Source organism: Protomyctophum bolini, assembly GCF_963924005.1.
Source record: "Protomyctophum bolini genome assembly, chromosome: 22".
NCBI lineage: Eukaryota > Metazoa > Chordata > Actinopteri > Myctophiformes > Myctophidae > Protomyctophum > Protomyctophum bolini.
This window is the reverse complement of record NC_137883.1, coordinates 14,074,013-14,098,642: the sequence shown is the minus strand read 5'-3', so window position 1 is coordinate 14,098,642 and position 24,630 is coordinate 14,074,013. Positions and strand designations below refer to the sequence as shown.

At 41.5% G+C, this 24,630-nt stretch overlaps 2 protein-coding genes across 11 annotated transcripts in view; one reads left to right on the top strand and one right to left on the bottom strand.

Annotated features, from left to right (window-relative positions):
- The window catches only part of rilpl1 (Rab interacting lysosomal protein-like 1), an 18,137-nt gene extending 3,552 nt beyond the window's left edge, over nucleotides 1-14,585 (top strand). The window contains exons 3-9 of one of the 7 annotated variants that reach the window (XM_080756324.1): nucleotides 1,525-1,643; nucleotides 3,278-3,526; nucleotides 4,132-4,287; nucleotides 5,187-5,237; nucleotides 5,340-5,497; nucleotides 5,581-5,682; nucleotides 9,079-14,585. In XM_080756324.1, the coding sequence (XP_080612450.1) occupies nucleotides 1,525-1,643; nucleotides 3,278-3,526; nucleotides 4,132-4,287; nucleotides 5,187-5,237; nucleotides 5,340-5,497; nucleotides 5,581-5,682; nucleotides 9,079-9,220 (977 nt within the window). In that variant the 3' untranslated portion in view covers nucleotides 9,221-14,585. The other 6 variants (XM_080756326.1, XM_080756327.1, XM_080756325.1 and 3 more) reach the window with 6 other exon arrangements.
- Nucleotides 14,586-16,675: 2,090 nt separating this feature from the next.
- kmt5aa (lysine methyltransferase 5Aa) lies at nucleotides 16,676-24,369 on the bottom strand. Of its 4 annotated transcripts, XM_080756605.1 has the most exons (8): nucleotides 24,107-24,369; nucleotides 22,335-22,438; nucleotides 20,989-21,191; nucleotides 20,813-20,922; nucleotides 20,513-20,600; nucleotides 20,281-20,340; nucleotides 19,766-19,956; nucleotides 16,677-19,368 (listed from the first exon to the last, which is right to left on the bottom strand). In XM_080756605.1, exons 2-8 carry the CDS (start codon nucleotides 22,408-22,410, stop codon nucleotides 19,158-19,160), a joined length of 939 nt encoding a protein of 312 aa, XP_080612731.1. In that variant the 5' UTR covers nucleotides 22,411-22,438; nucleotides 24,107-24,369; the 3' UTR covers nucleotides 16,677-19,157. The 4 variants fall into 4 exon arrangements, with proteins under 4 accessions (XP_080612732.1, XP_080612730.1, XP_080612731.1 ...); XM_080756606.1 differs by having other exon boundaries at nucleotides 16,676-19,368; nucleotides 20,813-21,156; XM_080756603.1 differs by having other exon boundaries at nucleotides 16,678-19,368; nucleotides 20,813-21,191.
- Between the last annotated feature and the right edge of the window lie 261 nt (nucleotides 24,370-24,630).

The following is a 24,630-nucleotide window of genomic DNA, read 5'->3' as shown; positions in this document are numbered from 1 at the left end:
TGGCAGCATGGAATACACTTCCGGAGGAAGTGGTCCAGGCTCCTTCAGTCAATACTTTTAAGAATAGACTTGACAAATTTTGGTCAACAAAAGGTTTTTTGTATAACTATAGGGCTGGCTTGTAAGGTCATAGACTGGTAAATACAGGACTTGAAAGTGTATTATGTAGAAGTAAGATATAAAAATAAAATAAAAAGAGGGCGGGTCCACATGAACTTGGTTTGTTTTAAAGTGTAAAAAAAAAAAAAAAGAATACGAATGTATTTATGTATGTATGTACGTACTTGTGAATTTTAAATATGTATTATGTCTGTTGTGAGTCTGGCGTAGAGGATTTCATCCTGTGCTGGAAATCTTTTCAATACATTTCAATAAATTTCAATACACACGCACGCACACACAAACTGTAAGAACAAGCGCACACGAGTTCTGTGTATGTTAGATGTAGTTCATTGCGACTGAAGGTCGCAGTTAGCTATGGAATCGAGCATTTCCCGTGAGTTAGTGTGTCGTGCACCATATATGGTGCCCAGGTCTCGTGACATCATTGTGAGATCATCAGGGATGGAGATGTGGAGACCCTTATCGCAGATAAGCCCATATATGGAGATCCCTGATGTCATCACTATTGGCCAGCAACTCTATCTGACCTCAAACCCTTAGATCTCCATATATGGATATATTTCAGAACCTGTTCTGACATTCCATATGTTGATCCTTCCCCATCCATCCTTCCTCTTCGATGTCTCCCTTTTGACTTATACCTGTTCATTAAAATGTAAAACTCTAGACAGGCCTGCCCTAAAGTTATTAGTGCAGCCGTGCCCGGCAGCCGGTGAAAGCTAGAGTTCTCAACAGGCCCACCTGTCCATTCAAACTCTGGACAGGCCCGCCCCAAAGTTATTAGTGCAGCCGCGCCCGGCAGCCGGCGAAAACTAGAGTTCTCAGCAGACCCGTATATTAAGGCCCGGCCCTACCTGGGCCCTCATCAAACCCTGTACACTCAAGAGAATGTCCCCACTGACATTCCATATGTTGATCTGACCCCATCAAACCCTGTACACTCAAGACATGCTCATTATATGGGAAGTACAGAATTCATTCCATGTTAATCTGACCCCCCATACCAAAGCGCCAGCGCTTGCCCAGCAGTCTGCCGTCAACAAGGCGGATGCGTGCATGTCTTACTGGTTAAATTAACTACATAACAGATGTACCGGTACTGTATTTTGTGTTAGGTATCTGATGACACTATATGGCGCAAAAATATTTCCTAAAGTATTAAAAATAATCTGTCTGTCTGAGCATAACTTGGACACACAATAATTGTTTCATTATGACCAGGTGACATAGAGACACAGACTATTCACACAATAGTCAACAATTGCAACTTGGTGAATTAAGTCAGTCAAAACGGCTTCCTTTGTACACATGTCCCTGTGACCACTTAGGATTCTTAATATAAGTTATAAGCCTGTTCCTGTCCAATTGTTGTTTTAGTTGTTTCCTGTCTGGCCTTTCCAGGAATGTCGGAGAGGGAGAGACAGGTGATGAAGAAGCTGAAGGAAGTGGTGGACAAGCAGAGAGACGAGATCCGGGCCAAAGACCGCGAGCTTGCCCTGAAGAATGACGACATAGAAGCAGTGAGTGTTGCTACGTTTTGACGATTAGCAATGATAAAAAACTCACAGACAGGACTCAGAATTCCTCCTCTGTGCTCGGTTTATCATCAGGCTGACCTGAGGATACAGTGCAAGCAACACTCACAAATACAGAACACAGTAACCTTATATATATTTAACTCATGCCATGTTATTTTTGCGTTCCACTTTCCTCCTGGAAGCAATCTTTGATGCAAAGTTTTCAAGAAACAACAGCTTTCAACTGCACTGTAAAATTGATTGTTAGATTAAAGGGATGTTTCTCTTTAAAAAAAAAAACATAATTTGGGGTCATTTTATCAACTACCGTTGGGAGCACCCCGGACAGTTTTTAAGTTGCCTGATTCAGTAATTAGATATTTGATAATTAATTTGACCAGACACGCCTCCTATGCAAACCTCAAATCTTCTGAGAAAAAAAATACAATAGTATACGATTACCCAATTCTTTTTTTTAAAGTGAATTATCCCTTGAACTCTGAGAGCGTACAAAATGGAACCAACCGGTCCATTTGGTTCCATTTTGCACGCTCTCAGAGTTACAGGTCCATTTAGTTCTATTTTGCACGCTCTCAGAGTTACAGGTCCATTTAGTTCCATTTTGCACGCTCTCAGAGTTACAAGTCCATTTAGTTCCATTTTGCACGCTCTCAGAGTTACAGGTCCATTTAGTTCCATTTTGCACGCTCTCAGAGTTACAGGTCCATTTAGTTCCATTTTGCACGCTCTCAGAGTTACAGGTCCATTTAGTTCCATTTTGCACGCTCTCAGAGTTACAAGTCCATTTAGTTCCATTTTGCACGCTCTCAGAGTTACAGGTCCATTTAGTTCCATTTTGCACGCTCTCAGAGTTACAGGTCCATTTAGTTCCATTTTGCGCACACTCAGAGTTACATGTCCATTTAGTTCCATTTTGCACGCTCTCAGAGTTACAAGTCCATTTAGTTCCATTTTGCACGCTCTCAGAGTTACAGGTCCATTTAGTTCCGTTTTGTACGCTCTCAGAGTTACAGGTCCATTTAGTTCCATTTTGCACGCTCTCAGAGTTACAGGTCCATTTAGTTCCATTTTGCGCACACTCAGAGTTACAGGTCCATTTAGTTCTATTTTGCACGCTCTCAGAGTTACAGGTCCATTTAGTTCTATTTTGCACGCTCTCAGAGTTACAGGTCCATTTAGTTCTATTTTGCACGCTCTCAGAGTTACAAATCCATTTAGTTCTATTTTGCACGCTCTCAGAGTTACAGGTCCATTTAGTTCCATTTTGCACGCTCTCAGAGTTACAAGTCCATTTAGTTCCATTTTGCACGCTCTCAGAGTTACAGGTCCATTTAGTTCCATTTTGCACGCTCTCAGAGTTACAAGTCCATTTAGTTCCATTTTGCACGCTCTCAGAGTTACAGGTCCATTTAGTTCCGTTTTGCACGCTCTCAGAGTTACAGGTCCATTTAGTTCCATTTTGCACGCTCTCTGAGTTACAGGTCCATTTAGTTCCATTTTGCACGCTCTCAGAGTTACAGGTCCATTTAGTTCCGTTTCCATTTGGTTCCGTTTGTGAGGCGTTTTGTGTGCTTCCTCAGAATCAAAATGACCACCACCACTCTCTGCCCATACAGCTCCAGCAGCAGCAGAGTCGTCTCATGAAGATAAACCACGACCTGCGTCATAAGATCTCGGTGGTGGACGCCCAGGGGAAGGCCCTCATCGAGCAGAAGGTGGAGCTGGAGGCCAGCGCGCAGGCACAGGGGCAGGAGGTCGGCGCCCTGCGCCAGGAAGTGGCACGCTTGCGGGAGCGCCTGCAGGGAGACCCCGCGCCAGCCCTGGACGGAGAGGAGCGCCCGCCCCACCCCCCCTCACCTGCACAGGTAACACGGGACACAGGAGGACCGTGACTGTGTGGGAACATGTTTATTAAACGTCTTACTATTTAAGTTATTTTTTAGATGATTTTTCACTGGAATATATTTTACTAAAATAAATAAATGTGATATGCGTGACCTTATCTAAATACTATTTTACGTTCTACGCGAGTGTCTGCCCCCGAAACTTGACTTATGCATGTCAGTGCTTTGGAGCCTGAAATATTAAAAGTATTTAAATTTGTGTTTCTTGAGTGAATCCATACGTTTCTGACGACAACGTTGTTTCTTTCCAAAATGATTCCCAGCTCCCAGACCACGTTTTATTGGATTTGGGGCTTTTCGTCCAGGCAAGATCACTTCCGTTTTTGAAGATCTTATTATTGCAGTTTGAGCAGATGATTTACAGACCACGTCACCACGAGGTGACCACTAAGAATACAAAAACGGAGAGTTACACAGCACAGACTTTAGAGTCTTGATTAGAGAAAGATGTCCGTCCCGAACAGCTTTGTATTGCAGTCAGATCCTCACATGGGTAGGTCTTTATTCTTCAATAACCTACATTGATTGTTCAATGGATAAAAAAAACAATGTGACTTCCTCCCCAGCGTGGTAAAACTGCACTGATGGAGGTGGCTCAAGGGTCAGGATGGTCAGAGAGACACAGCTCGGGAGGGGATGACCTTGTCCCCTCGTCCCTCTCCCTCAGCCCTGCAGAGGGATGTGAGGATGAGGATGGTGATGAGGAAGCAGTGTTGCTATGGGTAATGGAGCGTTGCAATGGGCAATGCAGTGTGATGCTGTGGGAGCCAAATAGTGATCAACACAGGGTGGTGTGTTTTGACCGGCCTCTAACACTTTAATTTATATTTAATTGTGCACCGATCTGCAAGCTTGCGAGCTTGCAGATCGACTATCTTTGGCACACGATACCAACGCACAACTGAGTATAAATCAGACTTAACTCTAGACATGCACCGATCCTAGAGAAGAACCATTTCACAGTTGGTGGCATGTCTAGTCTAGAGCACAAAGGTAAAATACTGTATGGCTAAACTAATGCGTATGTGTTTGAAATTTGTTCTACTAAACCCAGGAGGGAGGATGAAAGCAAAAGGGACTCACAGAGAAATCTTGTTTGTATGTGCTTGCATTTACACTGGCCATGGACAGATTTGAAGTGGTGTGCTTGGCATGGCCGTGTCAAGAGCTTTGTACTGCTCTGCCAAGTGGGTGACACAATTTTGAATCATCGCTGTCATGACTAAATATAGATATCACTTTGATGACTCAACCTATAATAGCACACAAAAAAGTCCCCTAACTTTATACTGACCATGGAAAAAACCTGAATACATTTATACTTGTAGCTGTGTGTGGTGGTGGTGTAATGATTAATGCAGGAATTCAAGTTTATTGCCTGCTCTGTTTTTGAAGAGCCTTGACTTGTGCTGCTTGGTGCATTGTGGTGACTTGTGCTGTGAGTTGTTTGTACAAGGATTCGATCGACTTAGGATTGTGCTAAAAGTAGAGAAAGGTGTGAGGACCAACATGGCTTGGCTTGGAAGGAAGGGAGGAGGCAAGGGGCAACACATTTCAGAGGTATTGGAACAAGGCGTACGTTAACGATCTTGACTCAGCGTCCGCCTTTATTTGCCACCAGGAGGCGATGTGCGATGAGGACATGCCTGCCGTGTTCCAATATTTTACAAAGGTATCCTTATTTCCTTCCCCTCCTTGCCTTCCTTCCATCTCTTTTGTTCCCGCTTCCTTGGAGGTGTTGTGATGTGTTTTGTTTCCTCCCCACCACCACCAGGAGGCGCTCTGCGAGGAGGAGATGGTGGGTTCTATGGACCCGAAGGACCCCAACCGGCCCCGCTTCACCCTACAGGAGCTCAGAGACGTCCTGCACGAGAGGAACGAGCTCAAAGCCAAGGTGTTCATGCTGCAGGAGGAGCTCACCTACTACAAAAGGTATTGCATGAAAATGACATGCCCAAAATAGTAGGGGATTTCCCAGGTTGATGAGTGGTAATGGGGATGATGTTTGGTTGCAGCGAGGAGGCAGAGGATGAGATCGTCAGCCCGAGTCCTTCACCTTCTCCTGAGCTGAGGACTCGACGTTCCACCACCCAGCCGGAGTCTGGAATAAAACGCCTGTAGGTTAACACACACACACACACACACACACACACACACACACACCAGCGACTACTTTTTTTTCACTGACAGAAAAACTAAGCTACGATGACTAAAACTAAGACTCAAGTGTAATTGACAATTTAAGAAACTAATAGGAAGAGACTAGTGGACAAGAGATCCAGTGGAACTAAAAAACTAATCATTTTATGTTTGGTTGCACTCGGGTGTGCTCTAACTTTGTGTTTTTTTGTGGGCGCGGTTTGAGCTTGTTGATCTGCTACGTATGTTTTTATTTGAACCCTGAAAAGTAACAGTTCTGGACACGTTTGAGTTTTCCACCCGACAGAGAAAGCATTAAAATAGAGTAAAGTAAATCAATAATAATAAAAGATACCAGTAATGTTGCCCTTCATAATGATCCAGGTAAACAAAGACATTGCATGCCATGTGATGTAACAAAATAAAAAAGAGCAGTAGATTTCTGTTTCTTAAAGTTTGGAATATAACTGGAGAGAGAAGAGGAGAGAATAGAAATAGTTGTAAGGCCCTCTCCTTTAATTGCTTAAAACACTTACCGGTATGCCTGAATTATACTTTGTCATATGACAGTGCAGCACAGTGAAAATAGCCGGTTTACGCAAAGTGAAAATAGCCGGTTTACTGAAGCTTGGCTATTTTCACCGTACATAAGCCTACACCTTTTACAATGTCCGCATATAAGGACACGGCCAGAACAGGGACGCCAGGGAGGGTACATGTGGTTAATTTGTCAGTACCAAGTTTGGCAGCCCTTCTCAATAGCCAAATGCATTACACAGGGCGAAGTCTTCTGACTTGCCAATTTCCAGGTCAATAATGAGGACAACTAATTATGAGCAAATGACTAATGAACAGGGAGCTAATTTCAATTGCTTCTGTATGACTTAGAATGGGAGCCCTGTGACTGTGTTTTTCTCTTTTCCTTTTCGGGTATGTTCCTCTTTTTGCATGTGATCCGTGATCCCTAATTTATAGATAAGCCACTTCACCATGCAGCACCAACCCTTATGAATCAGGGCCTGTGTTGCTCTTAACCACAATGTTGTTATGTCGGAAAGAAACGATTGCTTAATTTATATAGTACGTCGTGACGTGCACCGGGGTTGCGTGTCGCAAATGGCCAATCTTCAAGCCCGGCTACTTCCGGCACACAACACCATCGCACAACGACATTTCATCCATTATCTCTGAAGGCCTATTCATAGTCCAGTTTTCGGTGAAGAGGTGACCACCGCTATCATCGAAAACTACAACATGACGTCACTGAGCCGCGGTGGTTTTCACCACCAACCGCTCTCCCCAGCCCTTTTCTCTATTTTTACTCACCACCGAAACCACGGACTCCATGGAGCATAGCCGGGCAGCACTGGCCTCCTGGCCGTGACAAGTGTGTGTGTCGGGGGACGGAGGAACGGGGACTCGGGGAGGCGGGGTTCGCGGGCTCGCAGTATAGCCAGCACAACGCAAGTAGCTAGCTACCCCGTTCCCCCGCCTCCATGTTCATCTGTCCCCGTTGAATTTGAGGAAATGTTGGCCATGGAGGGTAGGAGATATGAGCACGATACTAGACTATGAGCACCTTCATCAAAACCACCATTGGTGAAGAGGTGACCACCGAAGCGGTAGTCTCTTCACTGAAAATAGGCCATGAATAGGCCTTTAGGACTATAAATAGGCCTCGTTGCCAAGAACGTCTTTTGAGGTCTTTTTATATATTTATTGATTCAGAATGGTCTCGCTGATATCCACCGTCTAGCAGCGTCCCTGTCGCTAGATAACGCTCAGCTAGCCTCAGCTAGCCTGTGGTCTGTCAATGAAATGATTCCCTGCCATCCGCCACCATTTTAATAGCCGACGCAAAAATCTAAAAGGACACGGATGCCTTCCTGAATTTAATGACTTAATGACTCTACATGTCTGTCCCTGTGGGTGTGTGTGTGTGTGTGTGTGCGCGTGCGTGTGTGTGTATGTGTGTACGTACTGTAATGTTTGTGTCTATACATGTGTCGTGTGTAACAGGATCTTCACAACCATCATGCCGATGGTGGCGGCTGGTTTGATTCCAGATGACCCCACATTACAGCCAATCAGTCGCCTCTCTTTTGTATGATCCCCATCTGTGAAATGTCCCAGATGGGAAATGTCGAATTATCGTACCGGAGGCTTGATCGATTGTATCATATTTGAAAGAAAAATATCGTACACACAGCCAAAAAAAGGAAATCACACATATAAATATGTAATTTCACAAAAAAAAAGAAAATTTTGTATTTAGTAGAAACAAGCGTTTATGCTACATGGAAGCCGGCAACTTCCTGGACCAGAAGCCTGAAACTGGACTGGAAAGATGCGGCCAGTGTTTTTAATGCCTCTAGTCTATAAGTTCAGATCTAGGCTCAGATTTACTGATATACTGACTTATTTTTGTAACTTCACACACTTTTTGTTATATGGAAAGATTATCGTTAATTTCAGCATTTTGGGAATTATTGATCGTACAGGGGGCGTACAAATACGATAATTATCGTACATCTGGCAACACTGCCAACTGTTTGGCTCGTCTCGTTAGCTAATACCTGTCACTCCCCTGCATGAGTTGACCGTTTGAGTCCTGTGTAGTATTCTGATTGGCTGATTTGTGGGGCTCTCTGATTCGTGGTCCAATGGGAAGATCGGTAGAATCGGCCAGTCAGAATAGAGACATGTAGCTCCTCCTTCCCGTCATGTGTCTTCTGTTCCCTTCACTGACCAGAATTAACTCATTTTCATCATTTTATTCTGTGCTGTACAATCAGAGAAGTAGAAACGTGCTTTTTTTAAGAGATGAAAGTAGCTGCAAGGGTAGAAATAGATTTGTCCTATTGCATTGATCTGTTAACATAGGATAAATGACATGCTTGTACGCGCTGAAATTGTGTTTTTTTGTCTATGACTTAATGACATTAATTTCGCATAATCATTTAAAATGTTTTATTCGTCAATCACTTGTGCCTTATGATTGATTGCCAGATACTAAAGCAATAAAGGCCGATTTATACTTAAGACCGTGTCGCTCACCAAAAATAGCCAATCTACCAGATCGGCTATTTCCGGTGTGTGACACCACCGCATGACACGGCTTGCAAATTAAGCATTATCGTCCAAAACTGTTACTTCGCACTGCAGGATTCATATTCAATGATAGCAAAAGTAGCAGATCTACAACCTCGAAACGCATCGCTTGTGGATCTGCTACTTTTGTTGCTTTTGTGTGACGCTGTAGTATGATCAAGTAGGGCATACATTTACGTAAAAAGAAAAACGCAAAAAGTTCAAATATGGAGACCATCAGCCACGATACAGTATGTGTCCTCTCTCTTCTTCTCTCCACTCAGGTTTAGTTTCTTCTCACGGGACAAGCAGAGGAACGCCCAGCGGGGGCCGGGCGGCGTGCCGTTTGATGACAGCTTGGGCCTGTGGGCGGGAAAGGAGGACGTGTACACGGAACAGGCCCAGGAGGCTTTGCAGCACATGTAGGAGTCGCTCGCTCGCTGGACAGCACTTTTTGACAAGGTTTCTCCCCAAAAAACATGCCAAACTTTTAACACTTTACGTCCGTCACTTAAATGGCGTTCTTGTGGTCAAACCTGTGAGTATAGCCACCGCCCCTCACTGCACATCAATCCACCCTATAGGGACTCATAGTGCAACTGAAACATTGCCTGCTTCAAAAAAGGAATGGACTGACAGAACGACGAGAAGTACAGCGATGTGAGCACACTGTAGCACGTTGAGTTGACACTCCAGTTTAGGAAAGGAAATTATGGGGCACTCGAGGTGGGGGAACAACAGGGGTAAAGTTCCTGCACACTGTCGTCGGAGACTAGGGGTTCGAAATCCTGCAGTGCTAGTTCTTCTCAAAGTGGGGTCCGGGGACCCGCACGGGTCCTTGAGGCAGTTCCAGGGAGATCCCCAGCTAAAGTATTGAAAGTAATAGGAACCAAACGGTCCCTTACAGGTCTGTATCTCTGAGAGTGGACGAATGGAGCCAAATTTGGTTCCATTTGTACACTCTAAGAATTCTGGGGTCTGTGTCGCTGATGTATACCGAACTGAAGCTTGTTGAAATTCAAACGGTTGAGAATCACAGACTCCAGTGCATCCGTGGCCAAGCATCCGTCTGAACACAACAGGCTCTATTCACACAGAATAACTCTTCCTACTTCCTTCAGGTGTTGCCGATGATACTAATGAAGCCAGGCTCTGTTCCATTCTAGTCAAACAGAGTCTGGGTGCTGCTATTGTGCATGTTGAATTGATTCACTGGAAACACTCTGCTACACCAGTGGTTCTCAGAGTGTCCTTGAGTGGCTTCCAAATGGGGTTGTACAGGTCTGGATATTAACAATTTCCAATTTAGGCATTTAGCAGATGCTCTTAATCCAGAGCGATTTACAGTAAGCAAGGACAACACAAGTTGTTGGCGAAATCGTACCGATGTGTAACTCTGGGCCAATGGAACCAAAGGGACCTGCAATTTGTACATTCAGCCTACATCATTAACTTATTAACACCTGTGAAGGAAGTAAGGAAGAGGCCCAATTAATTTCCAATAGAGGGTATGCAAATCGAGTGGGTTTAACGTTGTTTAACGTTGTTTAATGCAATCAGATAGGACTTTTCTGTTTGGATGTATGGGCTGTCAAGGCCAGAAAGTAGGTTTTTTGCCACTCGGTAGGCATTCCTGCAGATATGATGTCACACGCATAGACTCTATATGGCTGCTGTGTATAGAGCCTATTGAAAAAACATCTAAAATGGAGGTAAAGGATAAAAAGAGAAAAAACTGAAATGAATTAAAGGTTCCAAAAGTGTACCTACAGTATAGTCAGACGTAAGAGAACATAATACTTGAAAGAGTAATGGCACATTGAAACTCTAAACGGATTAGGAAAGGCAAGATAATTGCATGCACATGCACGTTTAAAAGGATCATGTTTGATTGAGGTACTCCGCAGAGGGTATACACTATACATATAGATGGAAAAAGGAAAGTTGCCGTTAGAAATGATAGAATGAAGATTGAAGACAAAGTTCATGAGAATGTATGTCCAGCAATAACTACTACGTTTTTAGAGAAATATATTGAGTTTACTTTTTTTTTGACAGACACCAACTGTAACGTTGAAGGCATAGACACAAACATAAGTTGTCATCCCCAACCCTTTCATAACCGCACAAAAGGTTCTGATCCAAAGTTGCATTCAGTAACTTTCTGGCCAATACATTTTCCTTTGGCAGTTTTGTGTTAGGACTATGAGCAAACAGCTTATAAAATGTTTTTATCATTAATTATGGCATAATATAATGCTTTATTCTTTTTACACGGTTAAACATAAACCTTGTTACGATCTTTTCATTTTCAAACAGTCCTATTGATATTTCTCCTGTTTCCCAAGTCACCAGCAATTTGCAAATAATTTAAATTATGCAGCTCTCCAAAAGACAGAATACACATTTACCATGTGTTTTTAACCCGAGGCTGTATCGGATTCGGATCAGATGAAAACAGCACGCTATTATACAAGGTTGTGCAATGTGGTCACATGACAGTTGTCAGATTGTGTTATGGCATAATGTGTTATATCGAGAAGCCTACTGGATATTATGACAGTGTCATAAGATATAGGCTGACCTCATGAATGACTGTAGAAATACAGAGTTTGTAAAAGTGAAGAGCAAGGGTGTAATGGGTGTTACGAGTTTATTTAAATGCTTATACCATTGCTGTCTGGAAGAAACTGCCTAACTCCATTTTGAGGTTTTTGATTATTTATTTTTTGCTATTGATTTTGTTATATTGCTATTATATCAGTGTTGAAATTAATCTATTGAAAACCCTTTACATCTGTGTGTTGGTTAAAAATATTGAACCAATGAAAAGTATTAAAAAGCGCTTTGACAAAAAGCTCCTAACTCCATTTAAGCTGGATGTTTTTTTTTTTAATTTCCTGAAAAATGAACATTTTGGAGTTAGGTGGTTTCTTCAGACAGCAGAGATATTGATGCCGTTTTGTGCTTCCTGGGCATTGTGTGCCTTCTCACTTACTATTGGCTGTTGTGTGTGAGACATAATGGCCTGGCCAGTAAAGGCAGTGGTTCCCAAACGGCGTGCCGAGGTACACGGGGGTGCCTTGGGGTTTTGTGACAAGCACACACATTGTTATTGCAAAGTAAGTAATTATTTTCATTAATTACTACATCAGTACACAGCACACACATTTCCCAATAGAGAGGCCCATTTCAATCTGGGCATGTCGTTATAGCTGAAAAGTTTAAATCCGAATTATTATTAATATTATTACATTATATTTGTTTTACAATTGTTTTCAAAATAGCTCACCTGGTTGCTGTATTTTTGCTATTTAAAAATAAAAATAAATGAAAAAAAGTGTGAAATAGGGCTTAAACAACTTTTAAACATTTTGGCTTTAGTTAAATAAAACATAACTGTTTACAGAGTGGTGAGAGTGATAAGGCGTTAGAGAGGCTATTGCAGGTGTTTCATAAGGAATTGTTACAAACAAAAAAACAAACATCAAAGAATAAAGCAAACCGCTGCTGCTCAGAAATAAATGTTAATGCGCAAACTAGTCCTCGGGACGATCGCACGCCGGTCACAACTTTGTACTTGTTTGCACGTTAAAATGTACTCGGAGCAGCAGCTGTTCTTCTTTTATTCTGTGGTGAATACAGGTGTGCCTTGAAATGTTTGCTTGCCTATTGGTGTGGCTTGGGCACAAAACGTTTGAAAACCACTGCAGTATAATAGCTGTGGCATATCAGGGTGCATTTTATCGGCAGCTGTTGTTTATGCTGAGCTGATGAGGTGACATAGATGAATGTAAAAATGCCAACAAAGACGGTCCCGTTATTTCAGTGTCAATGAAACAGCAACGCTAAAGGAGGTTGCCAGCTTTAGTATGACAGATGACAAATAACCACATATTTGTCTCATTGAAGGCTATCAAGAGAGCAGTAACACAATTTCATTCACAGAATTCCAGCTTATTGAAAGATGGTGCCATTTGTGGGTGAGAGTCAGATGAATAATGTGATGGAAATCAGTATATTAAGCATAATAAAGGGACATGTAATGTAGAACTTTATTGCTGCAATCTGCTACTTCCGGGACCTGCAGTACAAACTGGTCTAAATGCATAAGAGACCCACTCCACTACATCTCAGAGGCAAATATTGTGCTTTTACTCCACTACATTTATTTGAAGATTTTAGTTACTATAGTTACTTTGCAGATTTAGATTATTATTATATTACAAAACATACATTATAACCACTTCAGCAGTATATCAGAAGAACATTTTTGAATTCTGGACTTTTACTAGTTGTAACGGAGTAGTTCTATATTGCAGTATTGATACTTCTACTTAAGTAAAACATTTGAGTACTTTTTCCACCACTGGAGAGACCACATTTCAAGTAAACGCTGTGCCAAGGTGCAATCCCTATTCCCTGCTCGACCCTGGCTGTGAGATACAGCATTGTGCTTATTCGCTTCAGGCAGTACCACTTGTCAGCCAACAGGTGTCCTACCAGGCACGAGGGTCTAGATCAGGTTCCAGGTGGTCCCCAGCTAAATGGAGAGAGTTGGTAACCAAATAGACCCTTATAGATAGTTAAATCATTGTTAAACATTGGCATTACTTCATTTACAATAAGTCTACACAATTAGAGAATGTATAATTGTTATTTTGATCAATGTTTGCCAACAGCATGAAATATTCTTCAGTTGAGTCTGAGAGGCTAAATCTCATCAAATGGTGGTCCGTGGCTCAAATATAAATAAATAATGGACCTTGATATGAAAATCACTGGAAGAGTAGGGAGACCACTGCAGAGGTTTATCTCGTATTAACCAGTGGTGGGAAAAGTACTCAATTGTTTTCACTTAAGTGAAAGTGTCAATACTGCAATATATAAATACTCTAGCTGTCTGTCTATCTAAATTCAACAAAACATGTACTTGAGTAAAAAAGTACAAAAGTATTGGCATCAAGAACTCAGCTTGGTGAGCTTGTAAATTGGCCATTTTCAAATGGCCGAAATGTATATAGGGTTGAAGTGGTTATTGTATGTAATAATAATCACAATCTACAAAGTAACTAAAGTTTAGATCCGAGATGTAGTGAAGTAGAAGTAAAAGTTGGGGGCACGGTGGCACAGTCAGTAGTGCTGTTGCCTCACAGCTAGAAGGTCCTGGGTTCGATTCCCGCCCGGGATGCTGTGGGTGTGTCCTCTCCTCATCAGTGCCCATACCATGTTCTACCCATGTCCCCTAGGGTAGGTACCCTCACAAAAAACATGCAGTAATCCTGGTTTCTAAACTGCCTCCCCCTGGCCAGCCGGGGGGCCTGATGGAGGGGAAAGGAACTGGTTGGAATAACGTGTTCCTTCCACACGCTACGTCCAACCAGGGAAACTTGGAGCAACTTGGACACTCATGCATGAAAGGAAGCATGAGTTCAAGTCTGTTGCTCTCCCCAGGTTGGCGGAGGGTGTGTAGAGCCCAGGGGTGAAAAATGGGTTACAAACTCGTGGGATTAAATTTTTAAGTTTAAACAAGAAGTAAAAGTACTGGAAATACTCCAGTAAAGTACAAATAAGTACAGTACTTAAGTAAATGTACTTAGTTACTTTCCACCATTGATTAACATACTCTTACCATACACCAGGGATACTCAAATAGATTTACCTGTGGGCCACATTACAAAAATGGCAAGGGGCCAGGGGCCAGTAGATAAAATTACGACATTAATGATACTTGATAACTTCTCTCTTTCAATTGCTTTATTTTCGCAAAATGTATCAAAGTACAATGTGCATGCACACAATATGTCAATAAATAAATGTGTTACATTTTCTTGCATAAACACAAAGAGCTGTTTCCATAACTGCACAAATTATTGCACATAACATGAGTAGCTGTTATAATAACATAATAACATAACATGAGTAGCTCTTTGCCTGCCTGCCTGCCTGCCTGCCTGCCTGCCTGCCTGCCTGCCTGCCTGCCTGCCTGCCTGCCTGCCTGTCTGTCTGTCTGTCTGTCTGTCTGTCTGTCCATGAGTAGTTATTTGTCTGTCTGTCAATGAGTAGCTGTCTTACTGTCTGCCTGTCTATGAGTAGCTGTCTGCCTGACTGTCTATGAGTAGCTGTCTGTCTGCCTGCCTGCCTGTCCAATTGTCCATGAGTAGCTGTCTGTCTGCCTGTCTGAGTAGCTGTCTGCCTGCCTGCCTAATTGTCCATGAGTAGCTGTCTGTCTGCCTGTCTATGAGTAGCTGTCTGCCTGCCTGCCTAATTGTCCATGAGTAGCTGTCTGTCTGCCTGTCTATGAGTAGCTGTCTGCCTTCCTGCCTGTCCAATTGTCCATGAGTAGCTGTCTGTCTGTCTATGAGTAGCTGTCTGCCTGCCTGCCCAATTGTCTATGAGTAGCTGTCTGTCTGTCTATGAGTAGCTGTCTGCCTTCCTGCCTGTCCAATTGTCCATGAGTAGCTGTCTGTCTGTCTATGAGTAGCTGTCTGCCTTCCTGCCTGTCCAATTGTCCATGAGTAGCTGTCTGCCTGCCTGTCCAATTCTCCATGAGTAGCTGTCTGTCTGCCTGTCTATGAGTAGCTGTCTGACTGCCTGCCTGTCCAATTCTCCATGAGTAGCTGTCTGTCTGTCTGCCTGTCTATGAGTAGCTGTCTGCCTGCCTGCCAGCCAGCAAGTTGGTTAACAGAAAATAAATTGTTATGGCTGAGTAAAATAAAATACAATAAACACAATTTGCCTGAAAATAGATTACCCAGCTATGACCTTTTTCATGAAAAAAAAAGAGTAGTGATATGGCTGACTGAGTAAAATAAAACAATCTACCTGAAAATAGATAGCTATAAGTGAAGAGCAATTTCCGCAATTTCCGCAATTACCATTTCCGCAATTTCCATTTCCGCAATTTCCATTTCCGCAATTTCCACCATTTCCGCAATTTCCGCAATTACCATTTCCGCAATTTCCGCAATTTCCATTTCCGCAATTTCCGCGGGCCTGAGGTTGAGTATCACTGCCATACACAATCGGTTAGAACGTTAAATTAATTGAAATAAGTTCCGGCACAATCTCCAGCACCGTTAACCCGGTCCATGTCAAATTTTGCACACTCTCTCCCTGGATGCCAAGTTGCCAACGATGAACCTCTGCCCCAAACGGCCTACTTATATAGGGCCACCAGAAGGCCAACTTTTGTAAAACTAAAATTTTGATATTACTCCTCCAGATTCTGTCCAAACATCCCGCAAATCGTTACACAGTATCTCTATAGTCATGTGTTCAAGACGGATCTGTCCGATATTTCATATTCCATCCTATTTGGCTAACATTGGCTTTCAAAGTTTGCAGGATTGGCCCGTTTTTAACAAAAAGCCTCAAATCATGAACGCAGCGTGCATTCATTATTTCACAGACTTTCCTACTAGGCTGAGGAATATTGGCCTGTTATAGCGCCACCAACAGGTGGACTTTTGCAAAACACATTTTTGGAACAAAATGCCTCAAATCATGGGTAAGAAGAAATGCCACCCTTTTCACCAGGAGGCCACAACCTGACCTGCCCTGGTGGAAACCTGTGCCCCAAGGGGCACTATTTCTAGTTACTACTGAATAAACAATGATTATATAAGACAAGAGTATAGACAAATCATGTTATGTACTTAAAACATTAAGGTTCTACTTAACATTTTAATATAAAATGGTTTATTTTAACCAAGACAAACAACTGCTACTCTGTTACATTACACCCACTGACCTCCGGGTAATACACATTTTAGATCAATATTTTTTAGCCAGCCTGGGAAAGCAAACATCTACTGACCGACCTGGGGAATCCAGTCCTCCCTGTTCAAGGGAGACATTATGCTTCTGGGCTACAGGCAGGGCTACTCTTGCTACTGCCATTGGGTAGACGTACAACCAAAGTGAAGTAGATAAAAACTGATGTGTTGTTTGCATAATACATGTTTAATCCACATTTCCTCCACCCATACAAGTCAATGCTACAACAGTCACTAAAAAGCACCAACAGAGCAAGTTAATGAATAAAAGGTTGTCTACAAGAAGTTAGTCGTTCACTCGTTCATTTAAACTAAGTGACAATGATGACACTTTTAACCGCTTGATGGCAGCCTGAAGTTGCCTGGCTACCAGTGGTGGAAAGTATCTACCGTTAGTACATTTATTTTAGTATTTAAGTAAACTTTTGAAGTATTTGTACTTTACTTGAGTATTTCCAATTTCAAATACTTTTACATCCCAGAAGCAAATATAGTACTCTTACTCCACTACATTTATTTATTTGAAAACTTAATTATTTGGTAGATTATTACAACACATACATTACCCACTTCAGCCATATAATTAATTTAATATATAAATATTTTTTTTATTGGCCGATCTACAAGCTCATCTGCTATTTTCAAAAGATTTTCATTCATCTGAAAACTTGTCCATATTGCATAGTGAGTACTTTTCCTTTTCCTACTTTAAGTACTACAATTTGATGTGACGCAAATGTTTTTGTACTTTTTTTACTCAAGTAAATTCTGAATTCCGGTATTTCTACATTGCAGTATTGATACTTTTACTCAAGTAAAAAAATGTGAGTACTTTTTCCACCACTGCTGGTTACAACAGCCCCTGAACCACTAGCCAGCCCTTTGAACAGGCGGGCTGCCTGTTAAAAGATCTCAATACCTGTATAAATAATTATATTATGTAACATTGAATAATGGAAGTGAAATTCAATTCAGGAAAAGTGTCAGGCTAGGGCACGTCATTCTCAAACATGTTGAAAACAGACGATCTACAAGTACACAACGTGCCACAGCACAATGCGTTTGGAACATAGACTGTAAAAAATATGGACAAAGCGTTCCGCGGGTCTAACATGAACGTAAAATGAAGCCTGTCAGTCCTTGCAATGGAAGTCGCCATCTTTCTAGATCCGTTTGGGCCCAGCTGGCCCATTGGCTGGTTTGGAACTTGCAGATCGGCTATTTTCATGGGGATCTACTTGGGGATCCTAGGCATGGAAACATTCAGGGACCACTGTAAATAGGAAACACAGTGGCACTCAGAGGAAGATGCCTAGTAGTGGAATGAAGGCCTTACAGAGTGGTGTCTTAATGAATTATTAACATTAATCAAATTCCTTTATTTTCATATAACTTCAACACCTATTTGTACCAGAGGTTAAATCGTCTTATTAAACTTGTAAAATCTACTTAAACTCTTAAAATATCAACAAAAAAACAATGTTTTTAAAAATGTAATTTGAATTTGGTGAATTACAAAATGCAAACAAAAATTAATTATCTGTTGCCAATTCTATTGCTAAAATGTGGAATATTTGGTTGTAGACAACTGTCAGCTTTGTGTGGGAGGTAAGGATTTGTTCAAGGGAGAGAAAACTACAGCTATAAAAACATGATATAACATGAAATAAAAGTCACTTTACAGTTTGACAGAACATTTTAGAAAGGGCTCGTATACTTTGCATCATCATAATTATCATGTATGAACGTCATCTATTTAGATTTTTGTATCATCAACCTGAAGAGTCCTTGTTAAAAATGCAATTATTGCTAAGCAGGGGAAGGAACCAGTGCAGGGAAGAACAAAAATGCCAAAATAATCTTAGATCTGCCACCCACACGTGTGTGCTGTGCTCACTTTCCTCACCAACCTGTCCTATTTTAAATAGAGTACAAATGCCCCCAAATCCCAACAATAAAAAAAGAAAAATTGAACAATCAATCATGTGTATTTGCATGTGGACTACCCCTTTTCTGTGCTCGGCTGCAAACAAAAACAAACTTGGTTCCTTCCGCTGTTGCCAAGTGCCACTAAGGCTACCAGTTAAGAATAAAGAACAGTATAAAATGCCGAGCAGCCACCACCACGCGCATGCTGCGATAGCTCTCGTTTTAAAGGTTATACAAAATGTACAAAATAAATATGCTGAAATCAAATGACCTAGCATGTTACATATCTGTGTATAAATAAGCTTAATATGGATATCGTCTGACAAAGCAGATGTACCTTAAATCTCCATTAATTTAAATCCCCAATGTCTCCCGCTTGCACACAAGAACATCCATCTGGATACATATTCTGCTGCTAAGGCGTTTTTTTTGTTGTTTTACATTAGCTAATGAGAAACAAATGTTTAAACTCAGTTTATATTCCGTCGCACGACGGCAGCGCATGCCGGAAATGGCCAACCTACAAGCTCACGGTGTGTTGCAGGCGCGCAGTGGCGAGAGCTTACCGATTGGCTATTTTCGGCGCGCGCAAAAGTGTAAATTAAGCGTTTGTTTCCTCCTTCTCTTTGCGATCGCCCCCGTTGGTCAATGAGTGGTCAATATTTGAGCCACGGGTGAGCTTCGATAGAGTCTTTGCTGCGGTCACCGTAGTCGTAGAGCAGCTCTTCGCCCTCGGCCACGTTCCGAGACGCCACCAGGATGAGGTGGGGCACGCCGTTGATGTCATGCAGCTTGGTTTGGCAGTTGCCATTTTTACTGTGATTTATCAGCCTGCCCATTCGGCCAGTCTCATTTGTGGCATCCACACTAGAAAAAGAGAGATATATAAAAGATACTCAAGTATCATTAAGGTTAAAAGAAACACGATAGACACTGTTTTTAGTCTGCAAATATTTCTACCTATATACATGTCCAAGTTGTTTCTGCTGGATTGTTTGTCCAAAACGATATAAAATTATTTATAGTTTTCCAATGATTTGTATACATTTGAAAACTAAAAAAATAGGCCATACTTTTACTATTTAACTACATTTTGATGCCAATACTTTTGTACTTTTACTCAAGTACATTTTGAATTCTGGACTTTTACTTTTAACTAGTATCTATATTGCAGTATTGATACTTTTTCTTTTCTTAAGTAAAACATTTGAGTACTTTTCCCACCACTGCCTGCAAAGGAAATGCTCCGGTTCATTTAACATACCAGTATGTTTTGCAGAGGTGCTGAAAATAGTACATGTAGCATCCCGTGGCTGGGTTTTGAGAGTACTCGGCCTCCCTCTTTTTGGCATCGGTGATGTGCAGAAGATCGCCATGGTACTCCACGATGTACTCGCCTTTCTGGAAGCACTGGGTGGCAAACACCCCTCTCCCTTTCCCCTCGATATGTTGCACCTGTACCAAAAAAAAAGAGAGAAGAGAGTAGTCAAATTATGGTGTATTCATATAATTAAGTGGCAGTCACAATACAAGCTATAAAAGACACTGCTAGATACAGTCCAAGTTATTCACAATATAGGGGGCTAGTCTCATGAACAGAGATATGTTGGAATAATTCCATATTTGTAACAAACTAAATTCTAATGAAAATAAGCTCCATAACAAACATGGACCTTTTAAAATGGCGATGTTAGAAAACAAATTTGGAATTAAATGACACAGACTGGTTTTACCTATCGCACGGCAAATATAAGCAGAGAAAGTGTTTTATTTTTTTACCTCCATTCCTTCCTCTATCCCGTTTGTAATGAGATGATCAATGTGCTGCTTTTGTTCACACTGACAATAAAACACAATGAGAAGGTGTTACTGCAAATGAACACATTTCACCTCCACACAAATACAGTTGATATGAAGCCATTCTAAATACCCATGAGGTAGAAAATTCAAATACAAACTGCTACTGCAGGACTACAAGAAGAATTTAACCAAATTTCACAAAAAAACCCACCTTGATTTCGTCTTTACTTTTTCTTGAGCTCCGTCGAATAGGAAAGAAGTCGGTAACTTTTCGGTTTTGTGAAGTCCCATTTTCAGTACTGCGATTAACAAAAGAGACATTTACAACCATGTTTGACTACTTTCAACGTGCCCCAAACCCCACACACACACACACACACAACAAAAATAAATAAAAGTTCTAGATTTGAGACATTGTTGATTTCTGCCCCCATGTTAAATCTGAAAAATTACAAATAATGTAAAAAGGAAAACTAAAACATAGAACGCCTTGATGATCGAGACGCCTTACATTCTTTTGGTGGACTTCTTTCCTTTGACCTTGCGTCGTACGGCTCTCCTCTGGTGGGCGAGCGGAGCGGAGCAGTTGTTGGTGAGGAGGGGCATGTGAGCCGTGTTGCTTCCCAGAGGGAGGGGCATGTGAGCCGTGTTGCTGCCCAGAGGGAGGGGCATGTGAGCCGTGTTGCTGCCCAGAGGGAGGGGCATGTGAGCCGTGTTGCTGCCCAGAGGAAGAGGAACCTCCACCGAAGAGCCACGCCACATCTGAGCCGGGTAGTGCAGCTGTGGTGGCGACGGCTCCTCGTCTGTCCAGCAGGGGGAGCACTGGTCTTCCTTCTCTGTCAACTCTGAAGTGTTCTGCATTTTTAAGTGGATGGAATTTGGTTTGCTACCTGGGTGTGAAAATGAGCAAATGGTGGAAATTGAATGACTCGGTAAAAGTAATGCTCCTGCACCATTTTGGTTCTGTAATATACTCGTATGTTGCAGGACATCGGCGTTGAGCAGGTTTCTGAAAATGTCAAAGGACAAATAGAAGCGACACATACAGTATAAACTGTATGTGTGCATTCGGTTTTATTGTATTTTGTATTGTTGTTTTAGCACAGTCTTTGTGTGTAACATGCTAAACATTTTTGCAGTATAATAAAGAGACAAATAAACCCCTCTTGATTCTTGATTCTAACTTTTGGTTGTTGATAAAGAAAGAGAAAGCTTGTTTTGCTGGAGGAACCAAGATATACCCTGGCCCCGGTTTCTTTTTTTTTTTACATGCATTTGTAAAACACTAAGGAAAATAGCTCTTTCAAAAGAACTCTCTTCCACCACCTTGTGAGTAACTGTCAAAAAGTCATTTTTGCACTGAGACCAAATGCATGTTTCAAAAGATGTGAATATGATTTGCCTGGACAAGCACACATTTTGCAACAGGAATGTTTGTGAGGTTTCCAACCTCTAAAAAGGTAGGGTTCATTAACAGGTGAGCAATTCTGCATTCGAAGGAAAACACAAGACTGCTACTATATAGAATAAATTAAATGGTAATGAAAATTATAACACTAGCAGTACAGATGCATCAGCTTATCCAAACAGCATGGCATTTTGGAATACATTTTATCCCAGTCGTGCCAAAAGCCACTGTAATTATCCTTTATTTACATGAAAACAAGAGTATTAAAGAAATGAGGCGTGGAAACAGCTTACTCAAAACTATTTACTTAAACATAGTATAGACATGTGGAAACAGCTACACAGTGCTGCTATCAATCAACAATGAGCAGTGTAGTTTACTTTTTCTTACCAGCTAGAAGGATGGCATCGCAATGCTATGAATTGTGGGCTATTGACTCAAGCAAAGTCTGCAGCGATGCATCCATTACACTAGTGTGCTGGTGTACCCTCATCATGCACTCACCAGGTTTCAAGTGCAAACCAAGAGCCGGTCGCATTTAATCACAGATTATGTGCTTGTTTACTGGAAAAGTTCTCAAAGCCTCCGTTTAGAATAAAACTCAACAGAAACACAACGTACGTACCTTCCTCTTGCCGCTGTGTGTCATGTTGTAGACGCTGTATAGGAGAGTATCTTCCTTCTTGTGTCAGCTTGATCATCACCTCATCGTGAACGGGAGATGTAGGGCTGTTACGATTACAATTTTAAGTTGACGGTTAATTTTCATATAATTACGATTAACGATTTAATTGTGTTTGTAACATTGAACATTGGAACATATGAATAATTGAATATAGAATACATTTCTGTTTTCCTGGTAATCAAGAAATGCACAGGGCAGATATGACAAATAACTGAAATATACAAAGAAATTACTGACCTATTCATTATGTTTATATTTAAAGGCTAAAGAAATAGAGGAAATACTGATGTGCAAGCTTGTAGATCAGCTTTTTTAACGTATGAACATTTTTCAACATGGAAACAACAGATCAATTGGTTGGCTGAGACTAGCTCCTACTGTCTTCAATATGAGAACAGCCCGAGCTGTATCTCTGTATTTGAAATGGTTTGAATGGTTTCAACTACTGTACTTAGTGTATGGTTTATCTTTAGGTGAAACCATTTCATATAGCCTACACTGTATAAAATGCACATTTGTACTGTCTTGGTTTGTTATAGTCATTAGCACATTTATGTAATGTACGGTCAGGTGGGATATCTGTATAGCCAGATCCATATGGAATTGTGCACCAATAAAAAATAACACACACACACACACACACACACACACACACACACACACACACACACACACACACACACACACACACACACACACACACACACACACACACACACACACACACACACACACACACACACACACACACACACACACATATTAATAACATGGACAAACTTCCAGTGAGTTCCTGCCTGGTCCTGGATAATGTGTGTGTAATGTGTATTGTGGAATGGCCCATTTTTAAATACATTTAGTTCAGGTAGTGTGTATGTGTATTGTGTAAGTGTATGTGTTCTTTGGCTAAATAGAAGTGTAAGTTTGAGTAAGTGTAAGTGTGTAGAAGTGTATATGTGTACGTCTCTAAATGTTTTTGATGAATTGAACAAGGTGGACCCTCTTGTAAACAAGTGTAATGCTTTATTGGGGCGTCCACTCACAGTTAACAGTTTTTGTATTGAGTTGTGCTTGAAATGTACTGTAATTCTGCAAACTGTAAATAAAAACGTCAATCAAGTGTACACATGTACACACACACACACACACACACACACACACACACACACACAGTTGTCCTCAATTCTACTTGCCAAGTAGAATTGAGGGGTACCAAGTAGTACTGGGTACAAACTTGAATAATGAGACCCCCGACCCAGTTGAGTTCCTACGTATCCTATAAAACTGATCTGAGTTCCTAGTGGAAATGACAGTAAGAGGGTGGGTGGAGCTATATGGGACCTGGGTCTTCTTGGTTCGCCATTGACTGATTGACGATGACCTGTTAAATAATTTCATGTTGTTATGATTCACGCTACTGCTTACATTACACCCAAACACATCACTGACATCAGTATAAGTGAGCTGCCACAAGGCTGCAACAGATCATGCAATTCTGCTGACCTGATCTAACATAGAACATGGTGTCTGTCTGTGTCCTCGGCTCGCCCCCCCCCTTCCTTCAGTCAGACAGACATGCTGGCAAGTGGCAAACAACACCAAGGCAAGCAAGCAAGCACACAGTATATCAAACACATACGTTGCTTTCAGTACCTGCCAACAGTAAATAAATACACCACTTTGACTTCAATCTAAGAGCAAACGAAACTTACCCCCGTCCAGGTCGGATTTGTTTTCGTGTGGTTCCTCCTGCTGCCTGCCTGGATGCTCGGTTGGTAAAGGGATCCGTACATGTATATCCAGTAAATGCTACCGTTTCCAAACTATGCTTCGTCTGTCATACATTAGTCATTTACACTTTCGCTCAGGGACACTTTCACCCGACTTTAACGTCACGGAAGCGTCCATTAATACTCTTGTCTGTGCGGAGGTTTTAAAGTCTTCAACCGATGATGATGCAGACCGCACGGCTTCTCTCCGCCATGTTTGAAAATGAGGCAGCTTTCTGTCGCCCTCTGGTGGTGCTTTATTTAAAACTGACAAGGCTTCAAAGAACAATGGAATATAATATATATATACAGGTATATAATGTGTGCGTGTGTGTGTGTGTGTGTGTGTGTGTATTGCATGCAAGTCGATATGTTAAATGACAAACAGTGCATTTAATTAAATTAGGAATATTTCAATTCATTTGCTTTATTGGCATGAGAAAACACGTTTACATTGCCAAAGTGTC

Excerpts from the sequence above, each read along its gene's own strand:
- kmt5aa (XM_080756603.1), bottom strand. The coding sequence starts at position 22,410 with ATGATCAAGCTGACACAAGAAGGAAGATACTCTCCTATACAGCGTCTA. Across the intron at positions 20,341-20,512 it reads AAAGTAAAGACGAAATCAAG|TGTGAACAAAAGCAGCACAT; the intron begins GTGGGTTTTTTT and ends TTTTATTGTCAG. Across the intron at positions 19,957-20,280 it reads GGATAGAGGAAGGAATGGAG|GTGCAACATATCGAGGGGAA; the intron begins GTAAAAAAATAA and ends TTTTTGGTACAG.